Below are 24,034 nucleotides of genomic sequence, written 5' to 3'. Positions count from 1 at the left end.
GAACGGCAGGCCTCCATTACAATGACTACAAGGAGTTATCGCGTTCATCTATAACCATTCAAAACAAGGTGAATTGACTCACTTTCTTCATGAGCGAATGGGAAACTGCAGAACTCTCCAGTGCAAACACCTAAAAGAAGGACAGAAGAGGCTGACAGTTATTCTAACCTTGGGAGCTGTGAAAATTTTGAGGAAACTGGAGAGGACGTGGGGGAGTTACTGGTTCCCTCTGAGAGGTCCATGAGTAGTTCTCTGAGGAGGTTCTTTAAGAGTTGTCTAGCACAGATGGCATTACCTTCAAAGGACCCTGCTGGATCAGGCCACTGGTCCATCTAGTCAAGCATCCCATTTGCGGAGTATAGCCATCCAGTTGCCCTGAAGTGCCAACAAATCAGGCATAGAGGCGGCGGCCTTTCCCTGATGTTGTTGTCTAACACTGATATACAGCACCACTTTGGGCTAAAACTGAGGGCAGTCAGGGGGTGAGGCTTGTGGAGTGAGGACCCCTCGAAACACACCTCTTTCCTAATAATTAGAACGCTGACTTTACAGAGCAATAAATCTCCTCCCCAAAGAACTTACACATAGTTTGTTGCTAGAAGGGGGAAACAAGACAGAGGAAGGTGTGAGACAGGAGAAGCAAGACAGGTGAGAGATGAATGGAAGAAAGGCTAGATATCGATACTTAAGCTTCATTTCAATCGGGGAATGAAGGTCAAGTGTTTAGAGAAGAAGAGCTGGGTTTTTGTACTCCTTTTTACTACCCAAAGGAGTTCCAAAGCAGCTTACAGTCGCCTACCCTTCCTCTCCCCACAACAGATACCCTGTGAGGTGGGTGAGAGAGCTCTGAGAGAGCTGTGACTGGCCCTAGGTCACCCAGCTGGACGTATGTGGAGGAAGAGTGGGGAATTAAACCTGGTTCTTCAGATTAGAGGCCATCGCTCTTAGCCCTACAGACCAAGCTGGGTTCAGAGGGAAAATAAAGTGGGTTTCACAAAGAGGGCCCTGAAGGAAAAGAGCAAAGCAGCCTCACACAGCTGTTCTGGGAGAGAGTCAAGGGCAGCAGGAGAGAGTGGGTAGGGTCTCTTAAGGAAACAGGAGTGTTGCAGGAGTTGGAATGTACTGCACACAACTGACAGCTCTTAGAGAAAAACACTGAAAATGAACGGCCTTCCATATAATGGAAAGGTGGAAACAAGACCAAGAACATCAGCATCTATTAAAAGAAAGATGAAATTCAAGCTGGGATAATCAGGGGAGGGGGAGCGCTTCCCACCTGTTCTGCTCCAAGGTAGCAAGCCACGATGGGCAGGAGGCTCCCATCACTGACGCTCAGGCAAATGCTGGTTGGCTGCAGAACCTTCAAAAAGGAAAAAAAGGCAAAAACTGTCAGCAGTTCCCCGATTCCCAGGTGCAAAAGCTCCCTGACGCAGGATGATGCATGTTATTATTGGAATTTATGCCGCTGCCTGAAGGCCGCCTGGAAAGCACATTTCAGGCAGAATTCTCAAGAAAGCACATTTTTATGAGTAAACATCTGCAAGAAGAACCCACTGGTCACAATAAAAAAATCTCCAATGACAATTTCAGCTTCCCTTTCTCATCCATGAAACTGGATGCCATCCCTGGATAGGCTGGGAAGCAGCCATTAACCCAAAATATGCACCAACAGGCAACATAATGATCCTCCCAAAGGCAGGCTTCAGGGGATTCTGGTCTGGGAAGCTCTCTGAGGGCCCTACCATCGTGCTCCAAAAGCTGGGGGGAAGGATGAGGGACTATGAGACTGCTGCTCTAAGAGATTCCTGAATCCATTAATGCTGGCCTCCTTGCAAGCCATGCTTTGCAAGTCAGGATCATCCTCCTTCACCGAACGCATTCATGCTTCCCTGCATTAACTGTTTTGCAAAGATAGCAAATCATCCTTGCAAGGTGTCACTGCCGGACAGCGGATTAACTGCAGAGGGAGCTTTCGTGACCAAAACCCCGTTTTGCCAGGGTGTCACCCCATTTCTGCAGGGGGCTGGACTAGACAGTCCGGGAAGTCCTTTCCAAGTCTATGATTTTGTGATTCACATTTGAGTCATGAGGCATAAGGTATAAGCAATTTAGAAGGGTTTTTTTCCTTCACATCCAAAGGACAGGCAAGCCGGTGGGAAAGAAGAAAGAACTGGATTGAAAAATCTCCTCGGCAGACAGCTCCGTGCTAATTCTTTGACCTGATAATAGAACCTTTAATTAGTCAAAACAGAGCATCTTGTCTTTTTTGGCACTGTCTAAAGCAGAGTCTTGGAGCCATTGGCGATTTCTGTTGACAAAAGAGATTTCCATCCTGAAACGTAATTTTTCTCACCTTTCCTTTCCCCACAACAGCCCAAATGGTTACATAGTGAAGGGACGGGCAACCTCACCCCGGAAGCAGCATGATGTGTGTGTGTGTGTGTGAATGTGTGTGAGTGTGTGTGTTCTGCAGTGGTAAGAGGGAAATTTGCAAAAATTAATGCAGCTAACCTCACAGCACACCTGCAACTCTGCTTAGTGGGAGGGCTGCCCCCGCAGCTGTGCTCAGCTATTTGGATGTGGGGAGAGGTGCTCTGTGTATTCCACAGCTGATGTATTTCAGAGCCTTTGCCTGGGAAGGGATCTGTAGCTTATCAAACCACATTTCACAGCCTACTTTGGGTCCAGAGAAATCACGCTCAGCTCTCTGCCACCAAACCACTGCTGGGTGTGCAAACCCTCATTTCTTCTAATAAAACTGACAAACAGTCCCGGGGAAGGCCACTGGAACTTCAGTGATGCAAGACACTGGTGTGGCGAGAATGAGCCAGAAAGACACTGCCATCAGTGCAAGAAGCACCACTCACTTCCTTCAGAGCCTGGATGTACTGGGCTGTTCGGGTTCGATCATTCAGCTCTCCAAACCGCGGCCTGTTCCACAGCAGGTGGGCCTGGCACTGACAAACAGGACTCTCGATGTGGACCTCCGTTTTGTCCTCTTCACTTCTGCAAGCAAGCGGATGAACAGCCCCTTCAGTTGTGTGCCTTCCCATCCAAATATACCTTACCTCGTGCATGCCAAACAGTGGAACGAAAGCTAGATGTGCTCCAAGATTCTTTGGAGAGGGAGCCATGGGTCAGTGGGAGGGCATTTGCTTGGCACACAGGTTCAATCCACTGCACCTTCAGTTACAAGGTGATAGGAAAGGCCTATGTGCCTGAGACCCTATTCTATACAAGCCTGCAGAATATGGTTGGGAAGCATAGCTGTGTACACACCCACCCAGGTCCCCTTCCCATCCCCTCCAGGTCCATCATTGGCCATTTTGGGAGGGGAGTGGGTCAACACGACCATATATGATCGTATCACCTGATAAATGTTTAAATTAATTAACCCCCAGCCATTAGGGAAACCATAGAATCATAGAGTTGGAAAGGACCTCATGGGTCATCTAGTCCAGAGGTAGTCGACCTGTGGTCCTCCAGATGGCAGGGGCTCATGGGAATTGTAGTCCATGAACATCTGGAGGACCACAGGTTGACTACCCCTGGTCTAGTCCACCCCCTGCATTACCAGGATTGTCAAGAAACCCCAGGGTTTCACGAATTCCTGGTTGAGAAAGCTTGCCCTAGAGAGTTGCTGCCAGTCCCAGCAGACAATTCTGACCATTGGAAGGCAGCTTTGCATGTGGCTCTACGGCTAGTTTCCAAGTCAACAAGACCACCCAGGAGCTCTCTTTCAGCTGCTCCTGCCCACAAAGGAAGCAGCAGCGACAGTGTGGATGCAGAGCAGAGAGGTACAGCAGGATGGGTGCCGCAGACTCACTTTGAACGGCAGGCCTTGAAAGCAACCCCCGCCAGCTCCTTGGATGCAGGGAAAGCTAAGCAAAGTCAGTACTTGGACGGGAGACCCCCCCCCCCAAGGAAAATCCTGCAGAGGAAGGCAATGGTTAATTTCCTCTGCCTCTCACTTGCCTTAGACAGCCCTCCGCTGGAGTCGTTGCAAGTCAGTTGTAACCTGACCGCGCATATGCACACACATGGATAGAGGTGCAAATCTATGGCACAAGCCAAAGGGTTGTAAACAAGCTGGTCTGGAGAAGCTGGGTCTAGCCTGACGGTGGGGTGTATTACGATGTTGGTTTGTTTACGTTTTTTTTATATATATATGGTGCTCTGAGTCCCTGAATCCTCTCCCCACAACAGACACCCTGTGGGGCTGAGAGAGCTCCGAGAGATATTGCTCTGCAAGAACAGCCCTAAGAGAACTGTGACTGGCCCAAGATCATCCAGCTGGCTACAGGTGGAGAAGGAGTAGGGGATCAAACCGATTCTCCAGATTAGAGGCTCTTACTGCTCTTAACCACTACACCTGGCCTGTTTCACACATGCAAGAGAATGAGACAGCAAAATGGACTGTGCCCCTACAGATGCGGGATTCCCAGATCTGGATGCTCCTTCCCATTGGAAACAGAAAGAAAAAGGGTTTGCTTCCTCTCTCTGGGGATTATGCTGGTGTCCTATGCACAGGAAACTTTTTAAACACAGAGGACATGCCAAAATGTGACTCCCTGTAATCTGAGACTTTGCAGGCCACAGCTCAACTGACCATCTGATCTGCATGTGTCTATCAGGCCTGCCTGGCACCATCATAAAATGACATTTACTCAGAAAGCAAGCCTCCCTAGCACAACACATCTCACTCACCCCCCCCCCCACACACACACACACACGGTTGTTCTCAGTTTACCGGACTTGTTGAAGCTTATACCACATGGAGTAATCGTCGCGAAAGGCAGCCAGGTTCACACTCTGACCCCGGACAACCAGCTCCTCCTTTGGAAGGAAGTAGACGCACTGCATCCAGTGATCTCTCCACTGGGGAGGGGGATTAAAACCAGGAAAAAAAAACTCAGTCAATTAAACAAGAAGAAGAGCAAAATAGCCATTGATGCCTTCAAGGAGCTCATAAAAGGGCAGCAAGGAAATGCACATGTTCCGATTCAGAGCAGAGATCGAACGGCTGCATTATTTGAGGATGGAGGGTTGAATCCAGTGGCAATTTCCCCAAGGACATTCATGCCTACAGCTGTCTACCAAACTGCTGCCTGAAACAGCAGTCTTGGGGAACTTTCTGGCACAGCATGAAGGGAGGAAGCGGGGAGGTGCAGTACAAGGCAGGGTGGGGAGTGAATCCATGAGCATCCCACCCCCTCGAATTACTAGGAGAAAATCACTGCTGGATCCAACCCAACAGCAGTGGGAAGTGGGGTACTGATTGCGAGGTACTGTGTTCTGAGAAGATCAGACAATAATGTCCCTTCTTGCTTTCCAGAACAGATTGCAGTGTCTTTTGGTGGGTGTTTGAATACTTTGGTTTCTCTGTTTTTTGTCTTTGTATGAAAAAATGGCTGGGTCATCCAAGGGAGCCTCAATGTCTTCCCAAACCAGGACAACGTGCAACTATAAGGGAAAGACAGAGCGAATGCACAAGGGGTGTTGTTTGGGTAGGGCAAGGGTCCCCAGCCTTTTGGAGCCTGTGGGCACATTTGGAATTCCTAAAAACACTTGTAGAGCACTAGCAAAGACCTCAGTAGGCACCACGTTGGGGACCCCTGGGGTAAGGGATAAACTTGCATCCTGCTATTCAGGACGCAGAGAAACTACCTAGCATGGCCCTCTTCTGGGATACTTCCTGATATGACCAAGGAAGTAAAAAGAATGGTAAGAACTGGCTTTTAATATGAAACTGTCTTGGAGTCAAGTCCAGTTGTATCTTAGAGAAGAACAAGATGCATTCACTCACTCACTCACTCATTCATTCATTCATGTTTAAACTACTATACCGCATGCTCCCAGAGAACTGGCTTGCGGCTATTTACAAAAAAAAGAAGAGTCAAATAGCAACCAATAAATGGTAAAAACCCTTAGAAACAGATCACATGCACTAAAAGATGGCAGTATCCAGCTGACTAAAATTTGGGGGGCATTAGCTTTCGAGAGTCAACGCTGCCTCCATGAGATCTGCCACCCCATGTGCAGACGCTGCCAGCCCAAATTAAGAGGAGATGCTGGCTGCATGGAATCTTGGATGCATTTCAGCTTTCTTTTTCATATCCCCACCAGAACATCAACTGCCCTTGCCACGGAAATATGATGATGGTAAAGAGACCTAGTCAAATAGAGCCATTTGCAGGTTTTAAATGATAGTGTTGTGAAGAGCAAAGAGGATTTCTAAAAGGCTCAGCACTTTACCGGGGGATCCTTGGAAGCCGTTTGCACCCAGTATGGGGCCATCGTACACTTGATGGACCCTTCAGGATCCAAGTCCATGTCCCACCAGGAAAGGACCACTTGGGCTCGGCCAGACCGGATAGGCTCCAGCCGTACTGTGAAGCAGGAGGGGGCTCGGCTTACTTGCTTGCTGAAATCTACACTGTGGGAAAAAGTACATCGTAATTAGTTCATTTTAGAGACTCTCTGAACACCCACTGCTAAAAATCACTGAGCGTATATCAGGGAAATAGCTACCAAGCCAGATGGCAGCATTTACAATACAAATCAAAGGGAATTTTTTATTCTTTTATTTATTTATATTTATACATTGCTTTCCCCACCCCTCCCCAACACACTATACAGCATCATGCTTGTATCCTTCATTTTAACTCCATAAGCATCACCCTGTGAGGCAGGCAAAGAGAATGGGCAAGGTCGCCCAGTGAGCTGCCATGGCAGAAACTAGATCTCAGAACCTTGTCTGACATGCAAACCACTTCACTAGACTACCCCAGCACTGTTTCAATGGAGACATTTCGGTGGCAACAGGGACGCTGCATCTCACAAGGATTACAGAAATGGATGGTTTATTAGATCAGCACCATGAGATACCAAATATGTTTACATGGGAAATTGATACCAAGATGATACAGAAAATAAAAAATATAATACATTAAACGAATACTGAACTACAGTAGGCTGGAGCAGTTGAACAAAAGTAGATGATATCTATAATCCAAGGCTCATAGTCTGAGAAGAAAGGCAGTACAAAACTATCTGCTTTTTTTTTAATCTAGAGAATATCCTGGATATCAGACCTTGGAAGCCAAGCGGGGTTGGCGCTGGGGAGCATTTGGACAGGAGACCAAAGAATATGAGGGTTGCTACACAGCGGCAGGCAATGGCAGACCATCTCTGCACACCTCTTGCCTTGCGCTCCAACAAATCTGATAGTCTGCAGCAGCAAAGAAAAATCAACCAGAAGAGAAAGTCTTATGCTTGCGGTCCTTTAAAGACTACTTCTTTTAGAAGCTTTTCCTCAGCTACTTTTAAAGGTATACATCATGTGCCATCCACCATTTCCAAGTATAACTGAGATTCACAGTGTCAGGAGATGGATCTGGGAGTCCACAGTTCAAATCCTCGCCCAGCCAAGATGAAGCTTACTGGGTGGCCTTGGATTTGTATCTCCAGCATCTCAACTATAGCTCACACAGTCAGTTTTGCCAGGACAAAATGGAGGAGAGAATGATACTGTAAACGGCTTTGGAGTCCTACTGGGGTGGAAATAGTGGGTTATAAAAGAAAGGAATAAATTCAGCACTCACCTGAACATGGTAACCACGTCACTGAGAGCCGTAAAGTCCTTCAGGGGCACCTGATTCAGCTGGATGTCGTAGACGGAAGGAGCACCAGGGCACCCTTCCATTTCAGGTGGGGAAACAATGGACTTTTCACCGTCCTCCGTTTGAATGCAAACGGGAAAGAGCTTGTTCCAGGACCACATTCTTTCAGACTCCACCAGCTGAGCATACACTGTTGCCCTGTGGGGCACTGCCTCACACCCCTCCTAAACAAAAAAAAAAAAGAACGGAACAAGATGTAACAACATTTTTGAGAAAAGCGCAAAGTTGGGAAATGTCGTGCTAAGCATACACACATCTACACACACCAAAAACAGGCTACTTTTGAAACTGCTGTTTAGGAACTACACAAGAGAGCTGGTCTGAGCTGACTGTGGCCCTTCCACATATATAACTCCCCCGTCTGTAAACAAAGAAAAATCCTTGTCTGCCTTGTATCTTGATCCCACGCCCCAGGTAAAGATGTTTCTTTTTATGCAGACTCTTAAGTATGGAGTTGATTTTCTAACATTTTTCCAGGCTCATTTTAGCTGGAGAAACATTTTAGAGGACTTTTTAAAAAGCTGTTCAGTGTCTTAATGCTGCTGTTATGCCCTGGCTGGGTTTTTAATCGTTACTGATTCTGAATGTGCTTTGTGCTTGTTAGGTTTTATTAGCCACCTTAAGCAGGTTCTCTGCAGAGGCAGTGCAGACATTTTGCTAATCTTTGAAGCAAAACAGGACTTCTGTTCCATGCAGGTGCCACAGAGTTGGACAGCCTTTGCGGAGTTAACTGCTTTTAAAGCCATCTGCAAATCTTTTAAAGCCATCTGCAACAGGTCAACCATAAATCCGGAAATCAGTTTTAAGCATGACATATAGGAAACCACAAATGATTGCTTGGCCTTGGCAGCCGGTCAAAATCCACTGGGACCCTGGGAGCCCTGGCCTCAAGATCTGTAGAAGAAGAGTTGGTTTTTATACCCCGCTTTTCACTGCCTGAAGAAGTCTCAAAGCAGTTTACAATCACCTTCCCTTTCTCTCCCCACAACAGAGGGAAAGGGCAGAGGACTGTTTCTCTAGACCAGAGCGACATTGGAATGACCTGCCTCCAGCTCCAGGATCTTGGGAAGGTCTGTGGCTCATCCCAAGCTCCAAAAGAGAGATGCAAGCCCATGCGGTGGCATTGGAACAAAAAGAAATGGCCAGTGGTAACAAAATATCTTAATGACATGTAAAAATCAGTTAGAATTTCTACTACAGGACAATGGCCAACACTGATGATGTGATCAGCTCAGCAGTAGCTCTTCCCTTACCTGTACAAGGTATTTATGAGCGTGCTCGTAAGAGGGCAAAGCCCCTTCCCCAATCAGTTCAGTATCAAAGAGCTCTGTTATCAGGATATTTGCACGGCACTGCATATCTCCATCTGGAAAACATCATGCAGCATAAATAGTCACCATCAGACTGATTTCATAACAAGTCTGCAACTGCCCTAAATATTCCCAATCAGATAAGCAACCAGTTAATCCCGCCCCACTCATGATTTACATGGGGAGGGAATTCCTTCCGTGCACCTCACCCACTCTTTATGCAGTATTAACTCTTTTAATGCAGTTATCTTATTATTTATATATCCTACTTTTATCCCCATGGGGGACCCCAAGTGACTTAATAACATCCTCCTCCTCCTCAATTTTATCCTCTAAACCAGTGGTCCCCAACCTTTTTATCACCGGGGACCACTCAATGCCGGGGACCACTCAACACCTTTTACTGAGGCCCGGTGGGGGGGGGGGTAGTTTACTCCTCTACTCTCAACCACTGCCCTAACGCTCTCTGATCGCTATGGTAATGTTTAAAAATCCCTTCAAAATAAGATACAGACATGCCACAACAATGAAGTGTGTTGTAAAGGGCTGGGGGGGATGAAGTAAAGGGCTGGGGGGGGGGCACCTCCAATTAGTCAAAGGACCACATGTGGTCCGCGGCCCACAGGTTGGGGATCGCTACTCTAAACTACCCAGTAAAGTAAGTCAGGCTAAGAGAAAATGAGTGTTCTACAGTCACTCTGCCATCTTCCATCTTGCTTAGAAGCAGTTACACCCACTGAACCATCTATGGCATTTGGCTATGGCTCCCTCTCACCTCCCCTATTGGGTGTTGTGTTAGGGAGAAGGGCAGGCAAGTTACACTGCCATGTTTTACTTCTTATGTTTATTGTATTTTTATATCCTGTACTTAATGTTTTTAATGGGGTTATATTGGGGTTTTAGTGTTGATGGACTACTATAATAACCTGCCAGGAGCCGGTTCTTGGGAATGCCGGAAAATAGAAATCCAAATCATCATCATTATCTTCCATGGCAGAGTGGGGATTCCATCCTGGGTCTCCCAGATGTCAGTCTCTAGCCCACAGATTCCCAACCAGGGGTTGTGGACCCCTGGGGATCCACAGGAGCTTTGAAGTGGGATGCAGGGGAGGGGGAGGTTTGGGCTGTCTTCTCAGCTCCTACTCTTATTTCCAGCCTACCATAGCAGAAGTAAAGGTAGGGGGAGAGAATAAAAGGAGGGCGAAGGGTGTGGGTCGTGATGTCACTTCCGGGGGCATGGCTGGGGACATGGCCAGCTGACCACACTTCTGGGGCTCCTCGAAGTCTGAAAAATTATTCCAGGGGCTCCTCCATGGTCAAAAGGCTGCTGTAGCCAGCCCATCGTGTCATCTCCCAGGTAATGCAAAGGAACAGCTCAGGTGACTCTCACCAGGCCCGACTGTGACTTCAGTGGAATGCTTGTTGATTATCTTTATCTTGTCTCTCAAGCCATTTTTCGCCACAATCTTCACAGCTGCTTCCGCCATTGGCTTGAAAACCTAAGCGATAAATACGACGGTTCTTATTATGTCCATGCAGCTATTTTGAAAGTGTCTCTCTCCTCCTTACAATACCCCAGCAAGGCGGGCCAACGTGATTATTAATATACTAAAGACTGGGGGAAGGAATGGACTGAAGGTGAGAAACGGAGGCTTGTCAAGCCAACACGTCCACAGCGGAAGCGGGATCTGAACCAGGGACTTACTGTGCCACAGCTTAGACCAGGGGTAGTCAAACTGCGGCCCTCCAGATGTCCATGGACTACAATTCCCATGAGCCCCTGCCAGTGACTACCCTTGGCTTAGACTCTCAGCTTCTATATCACACTGACGGTCAAGAAGGCCGATGCAGCATAATCACATGGACAAATGTATCTGCCTTATCCTGTGCCAGATCATCTGTCGATCAAGGCCAGCATTGCCTGCTCTGACTGGCAGCATCTCTGTAGGGTCTTGAGGAGAGGCATTTCACATCAACTCCTCAAGACATGAGAAAATGGCTCCAGGACCAGAAATGATCCATTATATCCCAGCAAGAACCTACCTCAGCTAGAAAACTGCAGGTGAAACTTTCCTTGCCTGCTTGACTAGTGAAATATTGCTACAAAATCTTGCTGTCTCATGGTCTGGGCAAATTTTATCACCGGATATTGAACAAGATCCTTGGTCCATCAGAGTCAGGACTGTCTACTCAGACTGGCAGCAGCCCTCCAGGGTCTCGGGCAGGGGTCTTTCACATCTATTGCCTAGTCCTTTCCACGGGAGGCGCCAGGAATTGGACCTGGGAGCTTTTATACATGCAGCAAAGACTCTTCCCTCAAGCCCCAACCCCTCCCTCCCACAGGACGGTTGCATGCAAAATCTGTACCCACTACATCCTACTGAATGAAAGATCAGCTTGGTACTGGACAGAATGCAGGCTTTCGTGTGGCTCTTCTACAAACAAAGAATAGCTAAAACATATCAACAAACATTTAAAATCCTGCTTGAAAAGATTAGTTTTGGGGGCCCTTTGGAATGGCGACAAGGGCAGAAGCCTTCCTCCACTCTTAGAAGAGGCTATTCCATAAAAAGGAGCAGCTGCCAACAAAGCCCATGACTGGATAGTGAGCTGACTGCACCTGGGGAGTGGGCACAGAAGAAGGCACAGCTGCATATCAGGGACCCTGCCAATTCTTTTCCGTATATATTAAATCTACATCACTTAGCACCTGGCATTGTATATAAACCCTGTAAAACTTGGATGGAACCGGCATTGGCCTGAACTGCTAGGATCAAATTACGTCTCTAATAAAACTAAGTCTCTAACTTGACAGGAAGCGTTTCCTCTTCAGAAAAAAAGAGCTAGAGAAACGGAACTTTGCAAACTCGAAAGCACAGATGAGACTGCCCCAGTGAAACATCAACCTCCTGGCCACATTCTGTTTGGTGCCTAATTAAAGCACGAAACCTGGCAGCACAAGACAGCATTCTGCAGCCAAAGCTGTCAGCAATACCTAGGCTCCTGCCAAAATGCAAATGGCAAACAAAAGGTGGAGAAAAACCCCAGATGGTGGCAGACCACCAGTGGCCAAGAAATCTGCTCTCCACAGTCAATGGTCTGGTATAAATCCCAAATTAAACTAATATCTAAGTTAGAAGTGAAGAACTGGGGCTGGATCTGGCACAAAGTTTCATGGAAGCTCAAGCAGAGCTTCCCCATCTCCTGCTGCAGCTCAAAATGCTGCCCCTAGGGCATAAGGAGTCCCTGAGGAGCAGTTATTGAGTAGAGGAGACAAATATCACCACCTTCTTCCATCCACAGAAATGTTGGTGGTATCCAGTCCATCTTCCTGAAAGTACACTGAAGTTGGGTCTACGGACAAAGCGGACCATGTTCTGAGGTCACAGAGGACTGTACCAATTCAGATCTAAGGTGGACCATTGCATTTTGAATGTACGCTTTTTTCCAGCTGCTGCAGAGGTCAGAGCTGGGGGGATACGCATCTGGTGCCCTGCTGCAAAGCACCTAGGAAAGGGGTGACACTTACCTCGACGGCATAGCAGAAATCAGCTCCCGCTGTCACAGCCATCATGGACAGGAGCCCTGTGCCGGTGCCAATGTCCAGGACGACTGCCTTCTCCCCTCTTGCTTTCACTCGGTCCACTGCAGCACAAATGCCTTGGAAGTACTTTGTGTTCTGTTGAGACAGACGGACCTCAGTTAACTCTGAGATGACACAAGACATTTTTCTGCAGGTCAGACACGCTCTAACCCTGACCTGAAATCTATGAAACACTTGAGGATAAAAACAGACTATCTTTGCAAGGAATGATTCAAGGAAGGCTGGAGCCTAAAGAGGTTAAGGAGGGATTTCTATGAATATGAAGGGGCTATATTACAATGGAATGGCTCAAGAAGGTGCCTTTTAAAAAAAACCAAAAAAACAAAGAATAAGGCAATAGCCTAGATCACTGCATATAGTATGCATCATGTTTTGTGACATGTATTAACCTGCTCCCTCTGTAGTTCCTTGTGTATTACTGTTCTACACTGTTCAACATACCATTCCTAATATATTTTTGCTTTATTTAACATTACTGAAATTCAAGTTATGTTGCTTATTAGATGCTCTACTGATCACATTGATATATACTGTGTAAACTGCCTTGAGTCTCAGTGAGAATGAGAGCTTATAAATAAATTTTAAAAGTTGGGCAGCAGATCCTCCCTCCTGCCAACAAACAATCCCAGTCAAACTACTTTTTACATGTACTACCGAAGCTCATGGGACAGGATCCGCCTCTTAAATACCAGGGAACACCACTTTTAAGATGTCTACCCAACGCATGAGTGAATTATCAAAAACACAGAAAAGGTTTTCTTCTTTAGAACTGTGTTATTCACATGTCAACTGGTGCAAAGGTTTTAAGTTAAGTAACAGCCTTAAATATACTGATTTACTGTGTTGCAAAACAATGATTCTTACTCCATTAAAGTGTAATGTTTAGAATATCAGAGCAAGACTATGGTCTAAGTCGTATTCAGCCATGAAGCTCCCTGGAAGATGCTGAGTGAGTCATTCTCTCAAGACTAGCCTACCTAACAAGGTTACTATGAGGATAAAGGAGAAGGCAAGATAATCACAGCTCCTTGGAAGAAGGGTGGGAAAAACATGGATTTTTCCCTGTGTGGTAGGTTAGACTCAAGAGTGGATGACTGGCCCACGGTAACCCAGCCAGCTTTAATGGCAGAGTGGGCATTTGAAGCTGGCGTCTCCCAGGTCGTACTCTGACACTGACCACTACACCACACTAATTTTCTGATGAAGCAACATACACATGGTCAATATTCAGCTTATACATTTATATTAAAATTACTCACTCTGTCCTTGTCATTCAGCATGTCTGCATAACATGACCTATAAACAAAGTTTGGGATTTTTTTAAAAACATAAAAAACACAACAGTTCAGACTAAGAAAAGAAAAGATGGCCAGCATTAGGAATTGCCAAGGACAAATATTAGCTGAGGATTCACACATTCAACTAGCAAGGGTCTTTTCCTTCCTACTGTATTTTAGATAAAGAGTCACTAATGCCTTCAAAAGCCTGGCTTATACTACTCTAGACGTTTTCATTCTCCAGTGATGATGGAAGTGTGGTTCTTTCAGAAAACAAAATCTAGACTGTGATTGGCTGAAGGATCATAAAAAGCTCCAACATACAAACATTTTTATCCAAGGGGCCAAAGTAAAAAAAAAAAAAAAGGATGACTTGCAAAGGGTTCTCATTGGCTGCACCCGATTCATCAGCTATTCCTGGTTTTCGGGGCCGTACACTTCCATCTCCCTCAAGTGTAAGGTATTCCACAAGCAAAGGTTAGTTTACAAACAGCAACAAAACACCAAATTCATGCATAGAAAGCTGTGTTCCATGCTGGTGGTGGGATGAGAATCTTTAAAAGGGACAGAATGTTCATAGGCCTTGGTGAGTTAGGCACCAGCTGACCCATTACATTTTTGTATTCTGTCATTATATTGTGTGATTCAAATGGGTAGCTGTGTTGGTCTGAAGTAGCACAATAAAATCAGAGTCCAGTAGCACCTTTAAGACCAACAAAGATTTATTCAAGGCATGAGCTTTCTAGTGCAAGCACTCGAGCTTATATTGCGTGTATGTGTGCGTATATATATATGTATTGCTTTGCCCTGCTCTTTATGCTGTGCCTTTATTCTGCAAAAGAAATCTTTTTTATCTTTCCACGCTGTTGATTAGGATTCCTTGGACTTTCCCTGACACCAGGCCTCAAATCTGAGACCACAAAAGAGTTGGCTTCAGACCTTAACTAGAGATGCTGGAGATCAAACCAGGGACTTACTGCATGCCAAAGAGATGTTTTTCTACTGAGCCATGACTCCTCAAATCTGTCTCTGGCAGTCAAATCTAGAACCTCGTACAACAAACAGCCCATTCTGTTCTGAAAGGCAAAGAGCCTGTCCTCTTTCCCAGTTAGTTCTTGTTCACTTGTTACCATGAATCATTTCCACCATGTTGCTATTAGAGTTCATGTAACACAGAAAGCATCTCCAGTACCTTGCAATTTCCTGATGATAGTCATAGTTTTCATCTTCTTCCAGCCATTCCACGGCCCCCGTGGTTGGATTGGCTCTCCCACAGAAGACTTTCATGATCGCTTTGATGAAAGCTTTTGTTTAGTTCCTCTCCAATTTGGGCTCAGGAACAACTATGAGCACATAAACATCTTGGTAAGTTATCATTCGGAAATAATATACCAGCTCTCTACTGCCAAAAGAACTTAGTCTGGAATGCCATGGAAATGCTATCATAGCCAAAATATCATACTTTGTAGAGTAGCACGAATGTGTACGTTCCAAACACATGACAGCATACATGTAAAGATATCAAATGCCATTTTGCCAGGGGCATTCAGTAAAACTGAACCAATGTGTGCAACTGCACATCAGGCACCACTGTGCAGACCAGGTAAAGTGCCCAGAACAGAACTGAATATGCTTCCTACAGTCAAACAATAGCTTACTATTTGCTCTAGTGAACTGTGGGGTTTGCTAAAAATACCTTATAAACATAATTTAGATACTTGCATTTATATGCCAGAAAGCAGGGGAGAATAGGGAATTACTGGTCAAAGGAGCAAGAAAGGAAACAAATCCCCCCCAATCTTTTGCCCTCCCCTCCACCCCATTCATCCCCATTCCTATCCTGCTAAGATCTGAGCATACCCCCCCCCCTTTTCTTTGTGAAGATAAGTCAAGAGGGGCTCTCTTCCTTCACTGAAGAGTCTGTCACTCTTTTTAAAAGCCTTATTTCCTTGGGAGGTTAGGAGAAGAAACACTTAATGTTCAAAATTCCACAGGGAAGACCAATGTGAAAAAGAAAGCCCTTTAGTGCACAAAATTTGTGTTGGAAAGAAATGTCTGTTTTTCACAAAGACCCTGCTGCTACATACAAAGTCTGCACATTATTTTAGTCCTTTCCGGGACGGAACCCCCCAAAGCTAGTGTTCTTTGGCAATTTAAATACTAAATTTGGGAGTCTTCACTAAATAGGCCTTTTATTAAGGATGATGATCTGGAGAGGGGAGAGGCAGTCTGCAGAGCCAGAGACGATGTAATGCAAAAAATACAACATGAACAATAGGACTATGCTAAACTCAAATCTAAACGAGATCTCATTTATTAGTCATAAGATTGAGGTGCGGGTAACCCGGCAATTCTCCCCCATCCTGCTACAAAATATGCCAAGGAGAGAGGACTCTGCACACGCTCAGAGGTATACTGGCTCTAGGAAGCGGGGAGGAGGGAGGACCCGAGCAGAAGACCAGTCTCCCTACTCTTGGCCATCTCCACATCACAGCCTCGGGTGATTTCCACGAGGTCCGGCCGCCTCGCCCACATGGGAAGACCCCGGGCCAAGTTCCTCACCTGACAGCCGCCTCTCGCCTCGCGCCATGGGCGCAGCCATCTTCCCAGGATGCAAAGCGCTACCGCGACCCAATTGGAAATTCTCCCCTGCCGGAAACTCACGTCGACACTTCCGGATTCACCCTGCGCATCCTTTGAGGAGTAACTTTATCCCTTTTTGTCCCCTGAATAGCAGCCCGGCGCGGTGCATGGCCGGGGCTCTTGGCTTCTGCCCTGCCCGCTGCAATGAAAAGGAGCCTACCTACAGGGTTGTTGTGAGGCCCTAACAGGTCTGGCTAGTGATCGGTTCTTTGCTTATCTTTAAAAATTGTGATTAAATGTCCAGGCCACCTCTCTCTTATTGGGCTCAACACAACATATTAAAATGGATAGGTAGGTCGAAATACACATGAGCTTTCATGCGCAGGCACACTTCCTCAGACAATATGGAACAAGAATCATGAGATTGTTTTGAGCATATCCTGGACTCAACAAGAACATATATATTTTATCTCACTATGCATGCCAACCTCATTCAACACTTATATCCACATTCCTTACAATCCCCTCTTCTTTTTATTTTATTTGGGACAATGTGACTGTAATGTGATAAGTAATGCAATTTCAAATCTAACTGTCTTGTCTCAGGACAAGATAACTTTCCAGCTTGTCACTTGCTTCCAATCTTCGGTGCAGTCGGATGGGGCAAGCAACTCGTCTTTTAATTCTTTTCACAACTGGGAAAGTGTCTGCCATTAATGACTAACATGGGCAGTTTTATTTCTCCAGAGTTTTCGTGAACTACAACTGAACTCAAAAGGACTGATCAGCTGTTTTAGCAAAGAATTATACAGCAAAATATGGCATAATTTGAATACTATAACACAGTTAACTAAATTGCCATTGATTACTTTTGTATATCTGTACTCTCATGATCCTTGTTCCATTTTGTCGGAGGAGGTATGCCAGCACACGAAAGCTCACGCCTCGAATAAATCTTTGTTGGTCTTAAAGGTGCCCTTGGACTCGATTTTGGTAGTGCTCCTTCAGACCAACACGGCTACCCACTTGAACCTACCAAATACTATTAACTAATATCATGTTTTACTTGCCTTTATAAAAGGATGCTTTGGGCCAGCGTGGGTGCGTGCAATTTCATTCCCCGTCAGCGTGGCACTGTGAACCCGACTTTCCTTCGCGCTCTAACCCCTATACCGCTGGCCCGCTCTGACATCATCTGCCCCAAGCATTCCTACTAATCGCATGGAAACACGCTCGTCTAGTGGAAAAGACGCCGTGACTGTGCCCCTTTGAACAACGCTGATGGGCGGGGGAGAAGCGGCGTGACGCGCCGGAGGCAGGAGGAGGCCGCGAATCCCACTCGAGGGCGGGGCAGAGCCTTCGCCCCTCCTTCTCTTCCCAGCATCCTTTGGGAGTAGCGCGGCCTGCTCCGGTTGCCATGGAGCGTGCGGCGGTGCTTCGCGTGAAGCGGAAACGCGGGGGGTCGGCGCCGGCCGAAGCCCTGCTGCTGGCCTGTAAGCGGCTCCGTACCGAGTCCGAGGTTGCCGACGCCCCCGCCGGCGGAGATGGAGTGGAGAAGAATCTCTTCAAACTGGTGGCGACCGTGGCCTCTCAGGTGAGGGCCGCCGGCCATGTCGCGTTGCCTCCGGCCTCCCCCCCCCCCTTCTCTGGACGGGGTTTGCTGGCTGCCGGGCGAGCCTGCGGTGCTGCCAGAATTGCAGCCGAGTGTGGAGATCAGTGTTCCCCGGAGGAAATGGCCGCGTTGTGTATTTACTTTTGATTGTGTAGAATTACAGTTTATTCCTTTCTCTTTTACAGGCTCTTACTCTGGAGCTTTTGTTGGCTGCTGTACATATTCTATATGTGTTCAGAACTGGGTTGCTTTCGATTCATAAGTGTTGGTCCATTGGTTCACATAGTGCAGAGGTGGCCAACCTATGGGCCACCAGATGGCCATGGACTACAATTCCCATGAGTCTCGTGGGAATTGTAGTCCATGGACATCCGGAGAGCCATAGTTTGGCCACCCTTGGTCAACCAGGCCACCCTTGGCCAACCAGCATAGCATACTGGTTTGCAATAGCCTCGTTTGGTGTAGTGGTTAGGAGTGCAGATTTCTAATCTGGCGAGCCGGTTTGATTCTGCGCTCCCCCACATGCAGCCAGGGAAGGCGACTGTAAGCCACTTTGAGACTCCTTCGGGTAGAGAAAAGCAGCATATAAGAACCAACTCTTCTTCTTTTTCTATGGGCTTGACATATGTTCTTAATTCGTAAAGTTTTTTTTTATTGTGCACAATAAAAGTAATATAATTGTAACAATACATTCAACCTTGGTAGGTACTGTTACCTACAAAGGTTTTTATGGTTCCTGTATATCATTCTTGCTGTGCTGTCTCTCCTTTTCAAACTCTGGCCTTCCCCAAATCTCCAGGAATTTCCTTAGACAGGAGATAAAAGGCCTTGAAGTGAAATCAGTCAGAATGCTGGTTTTGACAGCCAATGGTCTGACACCGCAGAAGGCAGATTAATGTGCTTGCCTAAGGTCCACACTGTTGCAAGTCATTCTCCGGCACCTGCTGGATCTCATGACACTTTCTTCACAGTTATGGGACAAGAGCATGACAGAGCATAGGACCTGCAGTAATATATTCAAACTATGTATAGGACAGCTCCAGCTATATATTGGGGGAGTGGGGGTCATAGTCAGAGTAGTTTAGCAGTGGAGTCGAATATCGAAGGAGATGGTGAGCTCCCCCTCACTGGTGGTCATTAAGCAGCAGCTAGAAGATACTGATCATGGATGCTTTAGGCTGACCCTGCATTGAGGTGGTGTGTATGGCTCCTTCCAACTCTACGGTTCCATGATTCAAAATTGTAAATGGTCTCTAGCATGTACTAACTGCAGACAGCTCTTATTTCTTTGGCGTGCCATTACATATGTATGCAGCTTTAAAAAAAACAAACTTCTAAGACAGAAATGGAACATGCTCCATTTTTGCTTTGTTCAGGACGAGCCTGTTCAGAAGTACATCCAAGAAGCTATTACCAAAGACAAAGCAGCTCAGCGCCTGCGGCCATCGTTGGGAAGCACCCAGAGAGTAACACAAGATCTTCGCTCTTCCAAGCAAGCCAGGAGGCAGGAGAGCCGCTACCACCTGATAGCTAGCCATCGTCCAAATTTCACTGACAACCAAAACACTCTTCCTGCAGATTGGGCAGAATCAAATGAAAACAAGCAGCTGGCCTCTGAAGCAAAAAAGGACCCATCCCAGGAGGAAAGCCATGCTCCTTCAGGCTGCTGTGGTGAATTTCAGTTGTTTGATATCATACAAGAGGAAAATGTGGAGAAAGATCCTTGCATTCCACAGGTTGGTATTAAGCCTAGAGTGGACGGCTGTCTGCATTAAAGTGCACCATGCTGATAGCATATATGAATATGGCATTTTGAGTATTTTGAAAACTTATTTGTGTACATTATCAGAATTTTTGACCATATTTATCTAGCTTAGAAAGGCAGATGTTGATTTTGAGACACAGATTGACATTGTGGTATATTTGAGAATGCTTGATAGTCAAACACCCTGTAAACTTCTGAGAGGGAAGAATCATGTATTTTTATTTTTTCCCAGAGGAAAGTTTTTTTTCTTTGAAATTTTGCATCTCTGGTTCAAGCGACTAAAGCAATTCTCCAAAAACGCACTCTCTGTAATCATCATTCATTGGTGGGAAACTTTCAGCTCATTACTTCAGACACTATCAACATACCTTGAAAGCATTTATTTCTAGTACAGAACTTTTATATTTAGCCTTATAGCTCATTCATATGGGCTAATAGATTGTGTTGACCTAAAAGATAAAAAAGCCAACAATTCTTAAATTATTAGCTCCTAATGCAAACATTCTGAACTTCTGCCACTAGATGCTAGCATGCAGCAATATTCAGCTGCAATGAAAACCACCACAAATTCTGTTTGTACTTTAAAGACTTAATAGATTAATAGTGATATTTTCATAGACTGGAGCCCACTTCCTCTGATGCCCAAACTGTTAGGCAATCTTTTTTGACTCCGTCTCTTTCACGTCTTTTGATTAAACATGCTGTTTGGGGAACTAATAAGCAACATGTTTCTTGGATAACTTTTTGAAATTACCTTCCAAGTGTACATAATAACAAGAAGTGGGCTATTTTTGAAAGATTACAAGATTTCTGAGTAAAAACTAAGCAGATTAATCTTTCAGCCAGTTTTCTTTGTGATCCAGTTACATCCCACTTTAGAGATGAAGAAGCAAAAAAGAGAATGTTTAGGAAGCAGATGTAACAATATGTGTTTTTGAACAAGCTGCCTTACCATGTAAATCTCTTGGCTTGGTACATCAATTAGTTTAATCAAAATTCATCAAAAAGCTTACTAAGTAGAAAAGATCCAAATTAGTAATTTTGGGTTCCCATAATTGTTTCTATTCCTAACAGAAAACTGATGATCCAGATGTGATTCTCTGCAATGCCGTAGAAATGATTCGTGAACGTCTAACATTATCTGACAGTACGAAAGAAGCAGAGTGTGGCATGAAGGAAGACGACTATGTTTATGATATCTATTACATGGAAACAGTATCTCCAGGCTGGATTAAGAACATACTCTCCGTACAGCCCTACACACAGGAGTATGAACTGGTAAGGAAATGGAAAAAGTAACATTCAGGGCAAAAGAGAAGAATGAGAAGCTCTGAAGTTCTCATGATTTTGCAAATATTAAAGGTTTCAGTGGGTGCCATGGTGGTTTTACTTACATTTTACCTTTGTTTAAGGAGCTCAGAGTACTGTGCATAGTTCTTATTCTCATGTTTTCCCTGTACAACAATCCTGTAAGGTGAGGCTGAAAAAATGACCAGCCAAAGAGAGATTTGAAGCTGGCTCTTTACATACCCACCATTGCAGGATGCTGGATGATTCATGATGTTGGTGTGCAATGGCTGTGGAGCCTGACTGGATGACAATCTGGATGAAGTGGGTTTTCTCTGAAAACAGTGCCTTTTGGTAACATGCAGGTGGATGAAGAGCGCATCCCAGAGGAAGTGTATGAGGATGAAGATGATGAGAACAACGAGAACAACTGGCGTAATGACTATCCAGATGAGGATGAATTACTTGAGGAAGATAGTGATAGGGAAGCAAGTGAGTACCTTCTGACACTGATCGTGAGCAGCTGAATCCATTCTGAATAGCAACGCCTAGAACTGGCCCATCAATAATGAACAGTCCATGGGCCAGGAACAACAACGCTTTTTGTGAAACAAAGTTTGGATCCAGTAGCACATTTAAGACCGGCAAAATCCTATTCAAGGTGTAAGCTTTTGTGTGCACAGCACATTTCTTCAGACACATTAAGCTGCATGAAACACCTTTTGTGAGTCAGGTATGACCTCTAGGGTATTGGATTAACTGGTATTTTTAGAATTCCTTTAAACTAGGGAATTTATGGGGTCAACAGGGGCAACTTGATCAGTTAAGTGAGAATGGCAAGGTCTCAAGGCATTGGACTCAAGATGTCAGTTAACAAAAATAAACTCCTAGCCATAGCGCTGCTATATTATAGAGTGGTTTCTTACATGCCATGCATAAATGTGTTTTTGCTCTAGGTGGCAGCAGTGATGAAGATAGTGGATACATCAGAAGAACATGGGAGAAATATCAAGCTGATGTCCTCCAGGAGTTTGACTATGATGGGATCCAAGAGTTGGATTCTGAATAGCACAGAGAACTTCAGCACGAGGTGACTGTTTACAAGGGCCTGTTTTGTCACTTACCACGGTTCATGCTGTGTGGCTCATGGAATTCCATTGCTCATGGATTACGGAATAATGGAAAGGACTCAGGATATATCTCTGTCCCTGTTTTTGCAACTTCTGCTTGCATATAACAGTAGACATGAAAGGATCCCTGGATGCATCAGGTACCAAATTTACCACACTGGGATTTGACAAGTTTGACAATTACTTTTGGTGCCAGACAGAAGAGTACCAAGAAGAGACTCCTTCTCAAAAGAAGTCAGTTTGCCTTCCATGGTCAGTACTTGACTTTTATGCTCCTTCTTCTACGGACTGAAGAATAATTTGATCTTCCCTTTTGCACTTTAGTATTGCTGGGCTGCTAATACTTGGTTTTCAAATGTGTGAATGAATATATCAATGTAACTTGTATTAAATTCTCTCACAATTGCATGGTCATAATTCTCACTTTTAATATGGAAGCAGTGTTATTCCGATGATTCTCACATGCTGACTGACAGCCTACACTCATCCCTTCTGTGTTTGTGTGAAGTGCTGCCATCATTAATTTAAGGAAACTTGGTGATTTAATTACCTCAAAAACATCCTTTTGTTAGGAGGCTCATTCTTCCCTTCTAGTTCCAACAACTTAAGGGGCAGTGACAGCAATGGCTTAGTTACCCCAATAATTATAACATATTATCTTCATATGCTATTTTGTAACAAGAGAAGTCTCAGCCGTTTTCAGTTATTGCCCTGTATTTTTCATACTGGCAGAGTACTGCAGTTTAGTCCTATACCACTGATGCTCACATTTTATCCTAATAGATTTTAAATCTCTTTAAGGCTGGAATAAAAGATTTGATCAATATAGAAAACAATATCAATGTGGCTGCAGCCGAAAAGATGCTCAGGAATTTTAAGCATTTAAAAGTAATTAATCTTTGCTACAAAGTGTACAAATTTATCCCCAGTTCAGCAGATGGGACTAAGTGTATAGACTTAAGCCATTCATTGTGTAAAAATGCACATTCAGATTCTATAGGATTTAATGGAGCAATCTAGCCATCCTGGATGTGAATTCTCTTGAGTTATTGGAGTTTAAGTTCTGTGCCATATCATCTGTGAACCAATGCTGAGTGCCTGCATGGTGAGACTAACACATTCCCCAGGAGGGCTGCTGTAAGTAAGGACTTACCCTGCAATTGAGGTAGGGAGTTACTTTTGTATTCTGTGGCAACTTTCTAATCCGATGGCAGGCCAGCAGTACAATCATTCTGTCATTAAGACATTAAAGTAGAAGTCCAGTTGGGTTAAACTGAAATTGCTCCCAAATCTATGAATACTGAAATGAATTTAACCACAATGTACTTCCTGCTCCAAGCATTTGTCCTTTCCTCTGCCATAATGCCAAATGGGACAGGGTAAAATAGTAGCAGTTGCATCATTCGTATAGAAAACGGCAGTACAAACACTGGAATAGTTCCATATCTGAGCATTGTCCTAAAGCAGAGAAATGCCAGCTGGCTCCATGCCTTCCTAGGGTTAGGCAACTGTGTTACTTTTGATTCCAATTGTTAGGTTCTAGGAAACCAGTCAAAGGAAACTGCTGTATCCTCTAAACGTCTGCTGTTTATAATTTGAAGAGCCAGCTGGAACATTTTAAGCAGCGAAGGCACAAAATGATGGAGAAAGAGGTACAGAAGTTACTAAGATTTGCAACTAACAGGAAAGCTGAATGCAGCATCTAGGACCCCAGCTGCACAAAGAACCACTGGCAGAGTATATATATTATAAGGCAGTCTAATGTTTTTCTTTGCAAAGCAGTT

General features: G+C 45.1%; 2 protein-coding genes across 3 annotated transcripts in view; one reads left to right on the top strand and one right to left on the bottom strand.

The window, feature by feature from the left end:
* PRMT7 (protein arginine methyltransferase 7) overlaps nucleotides 1-17,684 on the bottom strand; it is a 30,494-nt gene extending 12,810 nt beyond the window's left edge. The window contains exons 1-12 of one of the 2 annotated variants that reach the window (XM_077310785.1): nucleotides 17,527-17,684; nucleotides 15,066-15,216; nucleotides 13,856-13,892; nucleotides 12,522-12,671; nucleotides 10,383-10,491; nucleotides 8,936-9,048; nucleotides 7,605-7,846; nucleotides 6,256-6,436; nucleotides 4,751-4,878; nucleotides 2,868-3,006; nucleotides 1,277-1,360; nucleotides 83-130 (exon numbers count right to left, since the gene is read on the bottom strand). In XM_077310785.1, the coding sequence (XP_077166900.1) occupies nucleotides 83-130; nucleotides 1,277-1,360; nucleotides 2,868-3,006; nucleotides 4,751-4,878; nucleotides 6,256-6,436; nucleotides 7,605-7,846; nucleotides 8,936-9,048; nucleotides 10,383-10,491; nucleotides 12,522-12,671; nucleotides 13,856-13,892; nucleotides 15,066-15,160 (1,326 nt within the window). In that variant the 5' untranslated portion in view covers nucleotides 15,161-15,216; nucleotides 17,527-17,684. Of the gene's footprint in view, nucleotides 1-82; nucleotides 131-1,276; nucleotides 1,361-2,867; nucleotides 3,007-4,750; nucleotides 4,879-6,255; nucleotides 6,437-7,604; nucleotides 7,847-8,935; nucleotides 9,049-10,382; nucleotides 10,492-12,521; nucleotides 12,672-13,855; nucleotides 13,893-15,065; nucleotides 15,217-16,435; nucleotides 16,569-17,526 lie in introns of those variants that run through there. The other variant, XM_077310784.1, reaches the window with a different exon arrangement.
* Nucleotides 17,685-17,819: 135 nt separating this feature from the next.
* Nucleotides 17,820-22,658, top strand: SLC7A6OS (solute carrier family 7 member 6 opposite strand). The gene is made up of 5 exons (XM_077310787.1): nucleotides 17,820-18,050; nucleotides 19,445-19,804; nucleotides 20,908-21,111; nucleotides 21,486-21,612; nucleotides 22,077-22,658. The coding sequence occupies exons 1-5, from the start codon at nucleotides 17,874-17,876 to the stop codon at nucleotides 22,187-22,189; spliced, it is 981 nt and encodes a 326-aa protein (XP_077166902.1). The 5' UTR covers nucleotides 17,820-17,873; the 3' UTR covers nucleotides 22,190-22,658.
* Nucleotides 22,659-24,034: the final 1,376 nt, after the last annotated feature.

Source organism: Paroedura picta, chromosome 14, assembly GCF_049243985.1.
Source record: "Paroedura picta isolate Pp20150507F chromosome 14, Ppicta_v3.0, whole genome shotgun sequence".
NCBI lineage: Eukaryota > Metazoa > Chordata > Lepidosauria > Squamata > Gekkonidae > Paroedura > Paroedura picta.
The sequence above is the reverse complement of the archived record's forward strand: the minus strand, read 5'-3'. Positions and strand labels throughout refer to the sequence as shown.

Excerpts from the sequence above, each read along its gene's own strand:
- SLC7A6OS (XM_077310787.1), top strand. The coding sequence starts at position 17,874 with ATGGAGCGTGCGGCGGTGCTTCGCGTGAAGCGGAAACGCGGGGGGTCG. Across the intron at positions 18,051-19,444 it reads TGGCGACCGTGGCCTCTCAG|GACGAGCCTGTTCAGAAGTA; the intron begins GTGAGGGCCGCC and ends TGCTTTGTTCAG. Across the intron at positions 21,112-21,485 it reads ACACACAGGAGTATGAACTG|GTGGATGAAGAGCGCATCCC; the intron begins GTAAGGAAATGG and ends GGTAACATGCAG.